This window comes from Conger conger, chromosome 2, assembly GCF_963514075.1.
Source record: "Conger conger chromosome 2, fConCon1.1, whole genome shotgun sequence".
Classification (NCBI taxonomy): Eukaryota; Metazoa; Chordata; class Actinopteri; order Anguilliformes; family Congridae; genus Conger; species Conger conger.
In genome coordinates, this window is record NC_083761.1 from 51,263,224 (window position 1) to 51,280,086 (window position 16,863).

The 16,863-nt window shown below is 43.6% G+C and overlaps 1 protein-coding gene across 2 annotated transcripts in view; it reads right to left on the reverse strand.

Annotated features, from left to right (window-relative positions):
• The window catches only part of LOC133121777 (liprin-alpha-3-like), a 32,403-nt gene that overhangs the window by 3,238 nt on the left and 12,302 nt on the right, over positions 1-16,863 (reverse strand). The window contains exons 3-29 of one of the 2 annotated variants that reach the window (XM_061231233.1): positions 16,388-16,552; positions 15,974-16,048; positions 15,833-15,892; positions 15,095-15,223; positions 14,333-14,425; positions 13,332-13,384; positions 12,899-12,992; positions 12,298-12,432; positions 12,033-12,116; positions 11,729-11,860; positions 10,623-10,685; positions 10,391-10,470; positions 10,022-10,187; positions 9,437-9,630; positions 7,181-7,427; positions 6,643-6,776; positions 6,060-6,211; positions 5,365-5,458; positions 5,165-5,246; positions 4,520-4,720; positions 3,015-3,077; positions 2,558-2,584; positions 2,061-2,236; positions 1,811-1,908; positions 832-1,007; positions 455-523; positions 125-284 (exon numbers count right to left, since the gene is read on the reverse strand). In XM_061231233.1, coding sequence (XP_061087217.1) covers positions 125-284; positions 455-523; positions 832-1,007; positions 1,811-1,908; positions 2,061-2,236; positions 2,558-2,584; positions 3,015-3,077; positions 4,520-4,720; positions 5,165-5,246; positions 5,365-5,458; positions 6,060-6,211; positions 6,643-6,776; positions 7,181-7,427; positions 9,437-9,630; positions 10,022-10,187; positions 10,391-10,470; positions 10,623-10,685; positions 11,729-11,860; positions 12,033-12,116; positions 12,298-12,432; positions 12,899-12,992; positions 13,332-13,384; positions 14,333-14,425; positions 15,095-15,223; positions 15,833-15,892; positions 15,974-16,048; positions 16,388-16,552 — 3,202 coding nt within the window. Of the gene's footprint in view, positions 1-124; positions 285-454; positions 524-831; positions 1,008-1,810; positions 1,909-2,060; positions 2,237-2,557; positions 2,585-3,014; positions 3,078-4,519; positions 4,721-5,164; positions 5,247-5,364; positions 5,459-6,059; positions 6,212-6,642; positions 6,777-7,180; positions 7,428-9,436; positions 9,631-10,021; positions 10,188-10,366; positions 10,471-10,622; positions 10,686-11,728; positions 11,861-12,032; positions 12,117-12,297; positions 12,433-12,898; positions 12,993-13,331; positions 13,385-14,332; positions 14,426-15,094; positions 15,224-15,832; positions 15,893-15,973; positions 16,049-16,387; positions 16,553-16,863 lie in introns of both variants that reach the window. The other variant, XM_061231232.1, reaches the window with a different exon arrangement.

The window sequence follows — 16,863 nt, forward strand, 5'->3', positions numbered from 1 at the left end:
ATTCCGAAGATTCTCTTTGCAGTGAAGCTGCACTGGGAGAGTTACACAGGCAGGAAAAAACAGTGAAGCAATGGAACGGTTAAAAGTAAGAGAAGCTAGGAAGGAGAGAGAACAAACACTTCACCTTCAGTCTGAACTTTCCTCAAGGTCACAGAGGGTGTGGAGATGGCTGAGGCACGGAAATTTGGGGGCAATGTTTCGGAGTCCGAGGTGACTCCCCTCAGGTCCTTCTCTCTGAACATCTTCCTCCATGAGGGTGAGCGAGTGAAGGTCTTTGTGCCATCCTGAAAGGTAGACAGAGACAGAGACCGTCACCCTCTGTATCCAAGACCGATCACATTTGTGCGGAGGTCCACGGAAGCATTTATTGTCTGTGCATTCTCCATGCATGTCATGTGCTTCTGGAGGTAACATTTCTTGAAGATGTATTATGATTGTTATGATTTGTCTTTACCTCATCAGGCCTTCTCTCTGTTCCCATGGAGATGAGAGCATTATACTCCTTCTCCAGAAGCTGTCTGGCCTGAGAGGATAAGGTGCAGAAAAAAAAAAAAAAACATCCTAGTCATGAAAGTTAAACGGGGAGTGTGGATTCAAGACCCAACACTGCAAATAAGTAAATCTTTAGTACTTGGTCATATTTAGATAAAATCTTTTTTAAATAAAATTTCTATTACTTTTTTGCTTCAAAACCTTCATGATTTGCCGGATGGAGTAAGACTATTTCACTAGTGAAGCAAAACATAACTTAAAAAACAAGCTAATATTCTGTTTTTGAGGGGAAAACCAAACGTGGCCAGGGCGGAGCAGCTGTTGGGACCGCTGGGCTACCTGTGTGTTCTGGTTGGGGATCTGCAGAAGCAGGGCCAGGTCAGTGTAGTCGAAAGTGTCGTCAAGAGCCAGCAGCGCCCCGTGAACCCCACTTTCTGTCAGGTTATCTGCGAACTCCTTCAGCCCCACAGTCTGGACCCAGCACATCACACGCTCATTCGACCACACCATCACATCTAGATGGGGGGAGGGGCCAAGCTTGTTAGACTGTACCATTGTTTTTTCATTGACTTATCCTTTATTCATCCAGGTGTATCTCACCAAGATCACACTCTTTATTAAAGGCTCACACAAATCAGCGTCCTCTTCCTGGTTTTAGTATCTAAAATGCCCACAAAACATTCATAAAGTGGAGAAGTAGGTTTTTTGGTAGTCCTAAACCCTGCACCCAGAGCCCAATTCCCCCTCCCCCTCCCCCTCCTGTGGCCTGATCTCTGTTAACATTTAGCAACGCCATCTGGTAATTACACAAAAACATATATCATGTGGGAAAATCGTTTTACAAACAGCTCAATAAAAAAAAAAGAAAAATAGAAGACATGCATACTTCTACCAAAACTGCAATTGTTTTACTTGGATCAGTATAACATACGACTTTTATTCTTCATTAAATGCATAGCTATTTTTGACATAATGTGGCTTAAGAGGGTAAACAATCCCTCTAAACATGAAAAGCACCTCATTAATAAAAACTTTTACAAATTATGAACATTTTTGGATTGCCATTGTGGTTGGAATGAAAACCAGCATTGGAATGAGGGCCAGTGTTGTGGCTGCAAATGTGCAATTTAGCTAACTGAATAATTGTATTATTCATCTGCCTTCCACTAACTAAATGTCAGACAGAATATCCAGAACTGGCAACTCACAGGGACTCTCAAAACCGGAGGTTACAATAGAGGTCACATTTTGGTGTATGTTAAGTATAAGTGAAAAATGGAAGGCTTAACAGGGAGATGAAGGAAAAGGAAAAAGTCACCTTTGTTCTGATGTTGACTGTCATCTCTCCTCCTCTCCAGCTCCTTCCTGTCATAGTTTAATCTCTTCAGACACATGATGCCATAATGCAGACTGACTCTGAGAAAAAGAGAGAGAAAGGAATCATGGGCATGGGATTGGATGCAAGTCAAGAATGTGACATGGCGTCACTTTCAAGTGACATAGCTACAGGGTACACGAAGACATCAAACTTAAAGCAGTAGAACAGCCTTAAACCTATGGAAAAATACCTATGGAAGCTGTCCACCATTTTAAGCTGCCCCCTCAGCTCCTTCTTGGTCAAGTGGTCCAGCATGCGGGCATCCACCAGGGACTCCATGAAGTAGCTGCGATACTGGGGCAAGCCCAGGCTGGGCAGCCACTCGTTTCCGACCCACTCATGGTTCATGTCCCCATAGGCCAGGATCTGCAACATGAGCATAAATCATGTGAGGAACAGGAATACAGTAGACTGTGATAAAAATGTGGGGAAAATAACCGGCAGGTCGACAGGAGGATAGGGGGAGAGAGGGGGGAATGAACACAAGTAAAAAGAAGAGATAGAACATTTCAGAGATTGAGAAAGATTAAAGGTTGCAGAGAAGGTAAATGTCACATTTAAATCTTTTTGAGAACATGCAACTGCATGCCTATGTACTTGTATTATGTGCATACATGCAGTATGTGTGCTCATATTTCTGTGTGTTAGATGCACTTTTTACTTTTAGATCATAATGCGGTTACTTACCTGATCCCAGCTAATCTCTTTCAGTTCCTTGGAGGCAGGGGAGGACAGAGTAGAGGAGGAAAGATGGAAGGAGGAAGACGGATAGGGAGGAGCGATTGAGGGCAATTTGATCGAGGGAAAATGGAGGGAAGGGAGAGCAGGACAGAAAGGGGACCCAAAGGGAGGAATACTTTGTTAGTGAATGGATATTAGTCGGAAAGATTCACACTTAAACAGGAATCGAGGGGGCAAGGGGTTAAACTCTACTGCCTAATTAGAAAAACAGACAAAGAGAAAAAGAAACAATAATTAAATGAATGCAAGATGGCTGAACTCCAGGTGAGAACACTGACCAAGATCAAATGATGTCCCTACTGATAATAAATGATACAATTAAAAGTAACGTGGCACATTTATTTTACTTTTGAATTAAATGTTGAAAATCATGGCATGTGCCCCCTATGGCAGATATACTCACAGGTTTGGTGGCGGCAGTCAGTGACTCCATCTCAGCATGTGTCATCCACACGTTACTGGTGGACTGTCATCATATCCAGTTGTGGGGATTTAGATTAATTGAATCAGAGAAAAGCATCACATGAGATATGTTTGACATAACAAGTTAATAATTAATACCTTCTATTAACAGCATAAAAAGTGTAAAAATCATGTGATTTGTAATACAAAAATAAAGTTTGTGAAAATGATGGTCTGTGGACAGCTAAGGCTGTAATATAACTTATAGTGAAATCCATAAGTATTTGGACAGTGGCCAGTGAAATCCACAAGTATTTGGACAGTGGCTCCAACACATTGGACTTGAAATGATTACATTAAAATGCAGGTATAAAAAAGCTTTCAGTATCAAGTATTGATTCTATAGCCATTGGAGTCTGTAATTGGCATTTGTCAATATGAGGACCAGAGCCAAGAACAACCAAATAACCACTATAAGGCTGAAATATAGAGAAATATAATCAGACATTGACCAAATCTTAAGCTTACACAAATTAGCTGCTTGGAAAATCATGAAGAATAAAGAGAGCACTGGTGAGCTTAGTAATTGCAAAGGGGCTGGTAGGTCAATTAGCGTTTGTCAACATGAGGACTAAATGAGGCTGAGAAATAAGAAAATAAACTCAGAGTCATTGGCCTAACAATAGGCTTACCAAAATAAATTATATAGCATTAAAAGTGGACAGAAACAGCTGTGAAGCCAACTGTACAACCGTAATCAATTGCCAGTAATTAGTGTACCTTACCTTCTAAAGGAATAATTCGTGTATTGGCTAAAGGAATAGGCTATGAAGACAGAATCAGCTGTGCATTATGAATTTTAGTGTTAATCAAAAGTATTTCATTTCTATCTTTTAGTAGATGGAAAAAGGAACTAATAGGATGCATATCAACAACATGTTGATGTTTCTAAATTCCTCAATTCAAGTCCTTCAGGTTTTGAATGTGTAGAAATATTTAATGCCTACTGAGACAAGAAAAAACTGATTCATCTACTGTGGATATTGTCTGTTTTTGCCGTCTTTTGCTATTAGAATTTTGTGAATATAGCTAAGTAAATGGGGATAGATGAATAAAACATCACATAAGGCATTCTTATTGGAAAATACCACCACAAAATCAATCAATTTGATCACAAAAATCACATTTAAAAAATCTGAATGTAGTGAAACCAGCTGGGTGGAAGAAACACATTTTCTTTTTATTTTCTGACCTCTGGACTTTCCAACTCTGCATATATGCATGTAAGCACCTCCAAGATAATCCTCTATGGCAGTAATCAACAAATTCATCATGAGCCCTGGTTTTCTTTCCTCCCAGGTAATTAGTTGAACAGTTAGTGCTACTGATTGGCCAGAATGTCCTCACACCTGACTCCCAGGTAAAGGGAGGTTGGAAAAGCAGAAGCTATTGGACCTTGAGGACCTGCCCTATGGGATAATTGAGTGGGTTTGTGTGGGTACTGACAGAGCGTGTGCTGGCCGGGGCGGAGGGGCTGGTGAGGGACACCATCTCCTGGATGGCCAGCCGCAGCTTGAGCCGGTGCAGCGGGTTGCTGATGCCGATCTCCCTCTGGATCTCTGTGTCCGACAGGTTAGCCATGATGGCCCCGCTCTTTACGTTGGCTCGACACGCCGCAACGTACCAGGCTGGCATCCCCACCCACAGCTATTGGGAATAATAATAATAATAACGACAAAAAGTTTTATTTTCATAGCAACTTTCATACAGTGAATTTCATGAAGCACTAAGATCAAAACAATTACAAAGACAAGACAGAAATCAAATAAGAATAAATCAAAATGACCACCCAGGTTCTAACGTCAAAAAGACGATAGTGTCAGACCACTAGGTTACACTAAGTTACCCTTAAAAACGAATTATTCAGATCAGTTCAAGTGCCTACCACTCAGAGTTAAATTAAACCCCAGGAAGATAAGCAAAGAGAAACGGGGGAGGGAGGGAGTGTGGGAGCAGTGACAGGTGCCAGGAAGACAATCTTACTCAGCGTAATTCACAGAAGAGAGGCAAACTAAAGGAAATTAGTATTTTTTCCTCGGTGGCTGTGTTGACTGAGAGACACCACCAGACAGCCAGAGCGAGATTCATTACCTCCAGCCAAGAGACGACAGTGGGCCCGTCCCAGGAGGCGAAGGGTAGGCCCTGACGACAGGCCTCCTCCAGCAGCTCGTGTCTGAAGCAGCGAAGGAAAAAACGCACATCGGATTAAGGCCATAGGATCATGTCCATTCAATTCCAACTAACCGGTCACATTTTGGGCGAATGATGAAAAGGAAGAGATATTTCCTCACTTCTTCTTGCTCCGGCGATCCTTGTCCACAGATCCAGCCAGCTTGGTCAGGCCCAGAGGGTCTGCCGAGCCCAGGTCTTCAGAGGGTGTAGAGGCTGAGCGAGAAGAGAGGGTGTCAATACAGACAAGACTACAACTTTGGCCCTATACACTGCACATCCTGAACTTGGCGGCCATTTTATCCGTACCCTTCTTCCCGGTTGTATGTAGCTCTGCTTCTGCTGCTGTCTCCACAGCCGACGCAGGAGCGTGTACACAACGCACTCTCTTTAAGCACGTGATGTCACCAGCTGCTTCTTTTCACACCGCAGCCCACAAGCCAAGCTTGCATGGATGAGTCAGACACTTAACGCGCAGCTTTACTGAACGGACTGTGGAGGCCGCTGGATAGCGTTGAGGCGTGGGTTCTGGCCGACTGAACCCTCCCTAACCCTGGGCAATGCTGCCGCCAAGCATGTATCATTCTGCGGTGCCACTTGCCGCAGTCAGGCCACACTGGCACAGTCGGGATTTAATCCCAGACAATGGGGCCAATGCACTCAGTAGAACAGGATGAGCTACCCAGCAGCCCTATTTTTAACAAAACTACAAAAATGACGCTTCGTCATCACGCAACCATTCATCACACTCCACTAAAATAAGCCTTGAAATATTGATATGTGCATATTATATATTTGTATTGCTCTTTCTATTCACCCAGTGATGCAGACTCTCTTCCGGGTTGACCCATCCTCCCTTTCTCCTTCTTTCCAAAGAGGCGGCCGATGGAAGACTTGATGCTTTTCTTCTTACTGGATTTGTGAAGGGAGTCCTGACTGCTGTTGGAACTGCTGCCATCTGCTGAGAGACTGAGAGAGCAGAGGAAAGGAAGGTATTTGTGTACAGTAAGCCTAGTGCACAAGCAGGGAGTGATTTGTATCTACACATCTGGCATATCAGACCTGGGACACTGTGAATGCAGTATACAGTATTACAGATTACAATAAGGACATGTAACATTAAGGTGGTTTTATTATTTGACATACACGTTTGTATTCATAGATGTTGGTGTCCTTTTATCACTTGGAATATTGTAAATTTCAGTGCAAGGGTTAATTAATCAAAGATAAACATGTGGGAGTTGGAAAAATGTGCATTCTTAAGATTAATACTGGAATATTGACATACCATGAAAATGAAACAGTCTGTTGTTTTAAATATCAGCTTGTAATGCAATGCAATTTTGGATGTTGTACAGGGGTAAACAAAGATGTGTATAAGGGACTAGCGGCTGGCAGACCTGCGGAATTCACGATGGTCATCGAGCCCAGCCCCTGGGTGAGTGTGGGTCATTCTGTCCAACCGTAGTGCACGAGGAGTGGGAGGAGGAGTAGAGTCCAGCAGGGCCAGGGACCTGTCATCCTCCTTATTGTTCTGTAGTGAAACACTTCCTGTCAGCAATGTTGGACTCCTGGCTGATTCTGTTCAGAGCACTAAGCAGCTAAGGTATAAGGAACTACAAATCCCTTCATTACCCAAGTGGCTTGTTCGAAACAAAAATATCAGGGCTAGGCAGTTTAAACTGACATATGCAAATGGGGTCTCATTTACAACAGGAACTGGAGGCAGTGTATCTTCCTGTCCACATCCCAGGACCTCAGTCAGTGGTCTGAATGAAAAGCAGACTGCTGCCTTCAAAGAACTGACAAGAAACAGAACAGTTCTATGACTCGAGGTTACGATATGAATGCGTTCAAACACACAGGGCTGTTGCAGGATGAGAGCTGAAATTCACAGACACACGCTTTAGTTTCTACAGACCCGGAACGGCAGCGTACCGGTCGGTCGGTCTCCCGGGCGGGGGAGTGAGGCAGGCGAGGTGTGGAATGTCCGGAACTAGGAGGCGAAGGGGAGGCCAGGGTGGAGGAGGTGAGAGAGGGGGGGATGAAGCCCCGACCAGTCCCGTCCCTTCCTCCGCCTAGTGAGGATGGGGGAAGTGGGGGGCCATCCAGCGCAACACTGCTGACCCGGCTCTCGATCTCCTCCGCCCTCAGCTCTGTGCTTTCCTTCTCCTCCTGAATCAGTCTGGGAGAGAGGAATAATAATGTTAGCTGCGACTAAATCTCTTCTTTCTTTCCTTCTTTCTCTACACCCTCCAACTCACGCCCTCAATATATCTTCTTGACCTACATTCATTATCAAGGATGCACATGCTCACCAGACCTGGGAAAAATATGTAATTGTTTTGGATTCAAATACTTTTCTATGCTATTTTCTTGACCTACAGGCATTATGACAGATGCATATTCTCACCAGACCTGGGTCAAAGAGATAACTGTTTTGGATTCAAATACTTTTCTACACTTTACTGAGCTTGTCTGGTGTATTGGAACCAATGAAATACTCTCAAAAAGTACAAACCCTGCCTTCTTGTTCTTTTGGCTGGCTCAATTGCACTGGCAATATCAATTGAGCACAGAAAAGTATTTGAATTCAAAACAATTACGTATTTGACCCAGGTCTGATCCTTACCCCTTTTTACCCTGATGAACAAAATAGCATCCTTTGCACACCAACACCAAGCACCTTAACTATAAGTGAAATAAAGCAACCACTATTTCCCTGAGTGTGCTACATGTTAGTTCAGACAAATCCAAACCAATGAAACTGGAGGGGGGGGACTGTATTATTGATCAAACAATACAAAAATACTGGCCAAAAAGAATCAAAACCTTTCAGAAACCAACAGCCTATCACTGTTCTCCCTAGCACGGGCTCCTCACCCCCACTGAGACAGGCCTACGTGGGGAAGAACACCACCCTGCTGAAAAAAACAGCTCAACCTAGGTTTTGAAACTGCCGGTAGCTGGTTGATCAGTTCAGACCAGCTACCAGCTGGACATGGTTTAGCTGGTTGACCAGTTCAGACCAGCTACCAGCTCAACATGGTTTAGCTGGTTTAGCCTAGTTCTCAGCTCAACCAGTTCAGCCTCATGATTTGACCAGCACAAGCTAGGTTTTGAAACATAGGCGAGCTACCAGCCCCAGCTTTATGACCAGCTTGGCCATGCTGGTTGTGACAGAGGGCTCTGTCCCAGGCAGTGAGCGGCACTCAAATGCTCTAACCTGACTAACGCACACTGCTTGGTTGTTTTCTGTTTCCCCAAATATATGCCAGTTACAGTAACGCACTTTTGTTAGTTGCTGGTTTCCCTAGTTCAAACACACAAACATATCCACACCAAATACGCCACCTAGCATTTTGCGACCATAGCAGACACAAATATACACACAAGCCCAATAAATGTCTTTTGAATGTATATTTTGTACTTATTGTTTGTTAAGCGCGCTGTATTTCATTTTAATTGTACTGCCTGCCGTTCTCCATCTCTGTTTGTTTGGGGGTTAGGACCCTTTTTCCAGGTTTGGGACCCAAACAGAACCATGGCAACTCAGGCTGGCTAAGCAGTCCCTGTCTCAAGGTCCACATCTGCCAGTATTGGGTCAAACCAACGACAATTGGTTTTAGTTATAAAACAAAAATAATTCTGCACAAAAGGAATTGTAACCTAACCAACTGAATAGGTGTTAAATAACTGGTATATTGAAGACGTGTTTTGGATAATAACTGCCTGGATAATGTGGTATATGCTAAGGGTAATGGTTGGTTCTGTTCTGGGGGAGGGGCCTATGGTATAAATGAGCCCCATTCCATTCTTCTAGAGAGAGGGAGGAATACTTGTGAACAGAGAGCAGCTGTGGTTGAGTTTATTGGTTTATTGCGTTTTGTTGTCTTTTTTATATAATTTTTTTCCCTTATTTTCACTGTATATATTGATTATTGAAAATATTGAAAATAATTTCATGTATTTTGTCACCTTTTTCCACCTGGTTTGGATTTTGTGGAATTCTAGCACTGCATATAAACATCTTGCATCGCATTATTTGTCTTTGTGGAGCCTAAACACAGCCAGCTCAGCCCGTCTTAGACGACACTGGTTGACCAGCTCATACCCAGCTAGACCAGCTTACGACCAGCTCAATCTTCAAGCTGGTCAGGCTGGCAGAGCTGGATGTCACAGCAGGGCGCTCACTTGATCTCTTTGTTGATGGCCTCCAGCTGCTCCTGCAGCATGATGGCCAGGGTCTGCACGTCCGTCTGTCCGCTGGGCGACAGCAGCTCCGAGCCGAACAGCGTCTCCCTGTCCTCCTCGTCATCCGAGCATCCGCCCTCCACACCGCCCTCGAACCCGCCGCCCAGCAGGTTGCTGTTGTCCCATTCTCCATACTGCAGGGAAGGAGGAGATGGTAGGGTACGGTCAGGCAGTTTGTCACTGCCACTCAATGAGCTTCTCAGCAGTGACCAGGGTCAATTACAAGATTCATTACAGTTATTTCGCTGATGCTTTTATCCACAGCGGCTTACAGTTGATTAGAATAAGCAAGGGACAATCCCCCCTGGAGCAATGCGGGGTTAAGGGCCTTGCTCAAGGACCCAACAGCTGTATGGATGGTATTGTAACTACACCGAGGGTTAAACCACCCCTCCTTCTGGTCCTCGTGCTCAATTGCACCAGGCAAGCTCAATCATGAACAGAAAAGTATTTGAATCCAAAACAATTATGAAATTGACCCAGGCCCGGTGCTGATACAGTCAGGGTTTGTTTTGGCCGCTTCACCTTGCTGGCGTCTTCTCTAGCTGCACCCCATCGCCCACGGTGGGTCCGCCTCACCACGGCCCCAGAGGCTGCGTTGCCATAGTGATCCAGGTGTGTGGTGGAGCCAGCCGGGAGGGACCCGCCCCCTTGGGAGTATCTCAGCTCTAAAGCACTTCCTGGAAGGGACCTGGCAGGGACAAGAGCAGAAAGGGGTTGAGCCCTCTATGGCCTCTTCAGCTTTAGGAGAGAAATTGGACACAGCATGCTGTAATTGTCATGCCATAATCTAAAATGGAATTTGTGCATTATTGTTCCCTAACGTATAAAGTGTTTGTTTTACAAAATGCTTTTACGAAACGTAGATACCCTTCAATCGCCAATGTGGCTAACCTGGAGTACGAGGAGCCAGGCCGCCCTCTCAGCTGATCCAGCTCCAGCTGAATCCTCTCCAGCTCAGCTATCAGCTGGTCCTGAGAGAGAGAGCGAGAGACGGAGAGAGAGAAGGAAAGAGAGAGAAAGACAGAGAGGGAGAGTCAATACAGAATGTACATAAAGTCTGCAGAGAAGAGTGAACAAACTGATCCAAACCCAACTGTCTGCACGGCCTGGTCTAGCGTTGTACCTTGTTTGCGAGTAGATCATCTTGTATCTTCTTCATATTTGCTAGCTCCTCTGAAAGAGCGTTCTGGGAGCAAAAGAGAGAAAGATCTATTTGAATCCTGACATGTGCAATGGGCACCGGTTACAAACAACATGAGGGTCAAGGGGAATATCTACACTGATGAAATTCGACAAGAGTGCAGATTAAACCTATTCAAATGGGTGAACCGGAACAAAAACATTTAGCTGTGTAAACCTAAACCGATTTGCAGAATTGTTACCTACAGTGCATAATTATTTATATTAAATCTGCAGGACTCAAAGTTCAATGGGATTTCTCTTCTACGACAGAAAATTGCACTATGGGAGATGCATTTCAAATTGTTAGTATCATTCTGTAGTGCGCCCATAAATATCCATCCATCCATCCATTATCTTAACCCGCTTATCCTGAACAGGGTCGCCGGGGGGCTGGAGCCTATCCCAGCATACATTGGGCGAAAGGCAGGAATACACCCTGGACAGGTCACCAGTCCGTCACAGGGCACACACACCATTCACTCACACACTCATACCTACGGCCACGCGACACGGGGAGAACATGCAAACTCCACACAGAGAGGCCCTGGCCAACCAGGATTCGAACCCTACAAGGCAGCAGTGCTACCCACTGCACCATCCGGGCCGCTTGCCCCATAAATAGCAATACTTTAAAGCTTCAATTCCAGAGACTGAGAAAAGTCAGCTAGCTAGATTCGAGAAAATATGGCCAGGACCATGTATACCCTAGTGTCCATGCTTCGATACTAATGGCCCAGATGTAACTGTAGGAAAAATGTTTTAATTTGTAGATAAATGGCTTGATATACACCCAGTGAGCACTTTATTAGGTATTTATTGGACTTTTTAGACTGCTGCTGGAGCCTATCCACTTAAGAGTTTTGGCGCGTTTTGTGTACAGAAATGCACAAACTGGTCACACAGCATATTAAATTATCAGCATAATCATTCTCAAAGATACGGAACAAAACATGTCCAGTATGATTTTATCACAGAATAATCCAATTAGCCCTGATTGGCCCTGAATTAGCACGATTGAACAGTTACTCAAGGCTTTGAGTGCAGCACCTTCTCTTCCAAGGCTGCCATTCGCTCTTTCAGGTGAAGCTGGAGTCTCTCATTGGACTCTGAGAGCAGCTTGTCCACCGTGTCAGAGAGGCGTTTGTTGTGCTCGTCATTCATTCTCTCTCTCTGTCTCGCCTGGAAAAGAAATGGGAAACAAACAAAGAGAGGACAGTTAGATGGAGGGAAAGAGGGGAGAAGTTTGTACAGGAATGTGGTGCGAAGATGGTGAGAGGGGAGTCCATGGATGCAAATGGGGGTGGTGTAGAAAAGAAAGACACTAAAAACAGAGAAAGAGAGAGATACTCACCCTCTGTAACTCCTGATTCTTCTCCTCCAGTTGTGCCTCCATCTGTCGCAACCGCTCTTCAAAGTTGCCATGACGTTCTTCCGCCTGAGCGACAGAACAGGAGGGAGGGGAGGAAGTGGGAGAGCGAGTGAAAATGAGCGCACACACAAAGACTATCCTCCGCATTCATACACCTATTGTACTGCAGGACAAGCCGACAGGCAGAGAGGTAGAGACACAGGGATACGATAAAGCAGAGGGACGAAAAGGTGGAGGGATGCAGCACCTTGTTTAGAGCAGCCACTCTCTGTGCAAGCTGGGCCTCGATCTCTGGTAGGGTCTCTGCCCTCTGCAGTGTCTGCTGCAGCTTCTGTTTGGCGTCGTCCAGCCGTTCCTGTAGCTGCCTGTTCTTCTCCTCACTCTGGTCACAAATAGGAGGGAAAGAATTAGCACAGAAGATGCTTATGGACACTGATCATTACTTCTCCCACAGCAATACTCTGTTATTAATATGCTATTTTCCAGCACAGGCAACGATAATGAGACGTTGAGTCCTGTCCTTCCTCAATCATGCTTGCATCATACCGCGCACCTTTTCAAAATAATTATTAACTACTACCAAATTACCATAGCAACATTTACATGACGCCTTGTTCTGTAGCTCATACCGTGGTAGTCTCGTGTTTGCATTAAAACATTTGACTGTCAAAATGTGAACAACGCATTAGAGTGGCACATTGGAGCTGACTTCCTCCAAATATCCCACATTAAAATACACCTTCACTTTGCCCACAGACAAGACATGGTGAGCAAATAACTATTATTTCTTCCCTAAAACTGCATGTCGTCACATTTCAACTGCATCATGTAAACAGTAATGTCTATACCTGTCTGTAGAGAGACTCCTTGCTTGCCAGTTCATTCTCTAGTTTGTCTTTTATGTCATGGAGTGAGGTTGCCTCCCTCTGGGCACTGAGGTACCTACACAGAACAAACACAAACCAGACTAGTGCAAACACTGCATAAAATGACTCACACAGAGAGAAGCAAGACAGCTTTACTCGCAGAAAGACAAAGACAAAAGGATAGAAACTGTATGAAACCTTTTTTTTCCTCTTTAAAACGTCTCTTTGGTCTAAGTTCAAACACAGGTGGAGAATTGTATGTTGTCAGTCTGTTAGAGAGTGAACTCTGAAGAGCAGGTGAGATAAGTACTGATGGTGGAATACTGTGAGAAAGTTGAATGCAGTTATAACTAAATTCTGGGTCAAAGGAAGGCTGAAATGGAGTAAAGTGAATTTCATATTTAAGGAAAATTACCTGCGCTCTAATGTAGTAATTCTCTCCTCCATATCTTCTCTCTGACAAAGAGCCTATGAAAAAAGAGATAGACACAACCATCATGCACACTCTAAATGAACCATCTGCTTCTGCATTGTAGATAAACCACTGAATGACAGACTACCATAAATGACAGATACACAAAGAAAAGGGGCACTATCATAAATGGCTAAATGTGAACACGCACCAGAGAACACAGAAAATAGATCATTATGACGGTATACTGGACATTCAAGTCGCTCTACTGCACCAGCACTGTATAAAGAGAACCAAAAGCAACCATTACAATATGGAATCATTTATATATTAAAGCACTATACAGTATTTGTTGCCATTCAACAAATAGCAAGAAACACTGAGAAGAACTGTTTTTTTGCCTGTTCTTTTTTTTTATCTTGTTTGCAAATGCAAACTCAATTGACTCAATGACTCATTTTAGCATGTTGTTTACAGTAACATGGATTTGGAAAACTCCTATTTCAACATTACGAGCTGTAAGTTGCATAAATCCCAAGCCACACTCTCAACAGACAACAACCCAAAGGAAGCTGCACCTAAACAAACAGGTATAGACTTGCTCTTCCAGCCCATCAATTGAATTTCAGACAAGTTGGCAACATTTTCCTTGACAACGTATGATAACATCCTCTAATGGGAACAAACAACTTCCCCCATTCCAATCTGCAACTTGCGTAAGCCTGTTTAATAGTTCCAGGGAAGATTCTATGGAATATCACCATCGTGATTTGCATGATTTCATTATTACATGACATCCCATAAACTTATAAATGCATATTTTACAGTGGCCATCAAAGATTTAGCTTTTGTTTGAAGGGATTACTCTACTTTTAAGTCATGATACGTTTGTGGATTTTGAGTTACTGTATGCTGTACAGCAGTAGAACAAGGCAGTTTGCAGAACAGCTCCAAATGTAGGATCCTTTATATTCCACACTCAAGAACAGTTGGGACATACCCACCTCTTTAACATCTCTCTGGAGTTTCTGATTGGCCTCCTCAGACTTTGTCACCTCCCTCCTGGCAGCAGCTAGCTGTTCCTCGATTTCTCCTACCTGACAGATGGAGGTAGAGGGTGGTATATGAGAGTTATTGGACGACAGGGGACAAAAAGGCAGCTGTTCATATTAGTGCCTCATTGGCAAGATTTTACAGTGGCTGTGATTCCATAACTGTCCACAAGAGGGAAGTGAGGTGAGCCATAATCTAGCTTGTGTGTTTGAACTTCGTTTTGACTACAATATGCAAGAAACGGCAGCTTTGCAAAACTGAAGAGTTCCCATTTGTGAATGGGTGCATTTTTGACATTTTGCTTTTATGGAGATTCTGCCAATTCAGTTTATCATATAAAACAAAGACAACAAATTGATGATATATGAACCCTCAATATGCTAAAGCAGTATTTGATCTTTTTTTCCCAAGCAGACTTAATATTTAATAGTTTTATAAATATGGGACTTGTAACCCTTCAATTAAGATCTTAAAATTAATGCATGGCACACATTTTTGAATGAAGACGTTTTGTGATGTGAATCCTAGACATATAAGGAACCCTTTATATGGTTTCACGAGAAACCATTAAAAAATAAATCCAAAATGAGTCAACAGTCTCGTCGGATGTTAATAGACCATTAATAATGTACTCTGCCAGGATAGGCAACTTCAGGCTATGTCTTGGAAAAAGAAGGATGTTTTTGTGGAGAAGCACTTAAGTAAGGTCTCACCTGTCGGCACATGAGAGCCAGTCTTTCTCTCAGTTGGGAGAGTTCTGCTCTCTGGCGCTCAATCTCTCCCTCTCTCTGCCGGTCAATCTCTCCATCATCCAACACAGATGAAGGACCATTTGGCAGGCGCTGAGAGAGTATGGAAAACATACATGAATACATGAAAAAGAAGGACAAATTGTGGGAAAAACAGGAAGTAGACAAGGGAAGAGAGAGGGAAGAGAGAGGGAAGGGGTGATAAGAAGAAAAAAGACTACATGGAGATGGCAGGAAAGCTCTCAACAAATATTACACTGCGCTTCTTCAATAACTTCTATTAAGACTATCCTTGTTAACATACAGTGTCATGAAAAGGTATTTGCCCCCTTCCTGATTTCTTCGATTATTGCATATTTGTCACATGGAATGGTTTCAGATCTTTACAAAAAATGTAAGATTAGAAAAAGGGAATAGGAATGGGAAAGGGAAAAATATTATAACACCCATATCAGCCCTGTGAAAAAGTGATTGCCCCCTTAAACTTCAGCAGAAATAGTAATTGCAAGCAAACACTTCTTATAATTCCTATAAATCTTTCATATCACTATGGAGGAATTTTAGCCCACTCTTTTTTGCAGAACTGCTTCAGTTCAGACAGATTGGTAGGTTTTACTTTTTTTTATGTCCTGCCACAGCATCACAAATGGGTAGCTTTTTCACATAACTGTACAACAAAGATCACACGCAAAACCACCTTACCTCTTTCCCATTATCTAACCCTTGCTGTCGCCTTTTAATCTGGTCTCTTAAAGAAAGCACCTGTAAGTGAGAGAATAAAACTCAACGGCTTGCAACTGCAGCAGAGATTTAGAAGAATACACAGCACAGACATATTCTTACCTCCTGTGAGGAAGATTCCAGCTCCTCCTCTAAAACAGAGACCCTTTCGAGGGCCACGCGTAGTCTCTCTCGAACCTAGAGCCAGGAAGGGGTCGAGTGGAATGAAGAGGGAGGAAAGGACAAAGGAAAACAAAGAAAGGAGGAGAATACATGAGATACAAGCACAGGAGATCCGGGTAGGAGCAGGAACATGATGGTGGAGGAGGATGTAGTAGTAGAAGAGAGGGTTGGAGAAGATACAGTGTGTGGAGTGAGACAGTCATAACCACAGAGAAACATCTCCCTCCTGTCACCACAGTTACATATAAGGATTATCGGTGCTGGAATTTTCAAATTATTAAGGCAAAATGTACATCTTGCAAGTGCAAGTTTAAAACCATGCATTAGACTGAATAGGGGGACCCCATGGCTCACCTTCTCGTCCAGAGCCTTGTGGTGCTCAAAGAGTGACTTGAGGGCCTTGAGCACCTCCACCTCGCTGGAGACCCCAGCGGGGGACTGAGCCTGCCTCTTCACCACCGTCATCCTCAGGCTGCGCTCATGGCGGGACACCAGGCACTCCAGGTGCTCCAGCAGCAACTGAAGGGGAAAGAGAGAGCAAAACAGGAAGTGAGGTCACACAGATCTCTACACAGTCTTTTTGACATACTGTAAAGGACAACAAATCCAGGAGTATTCCACATTTTACAGTTACTTTTCAATGGCGAACTCTTGTACCACTGAAATATCCAGTGAGCTGGATATTTTTAAAATTTAAATTTAAAATTTTTTTAGATTTGAGGGCTCTGGCCTCCACTGAAATTCCGTTCCTAATCATAGTGGCTCACAGGAGATGCATGCTTTATTATCACAAATGGATGCTACTGTGAGCAGAAGATAAATACAACAAT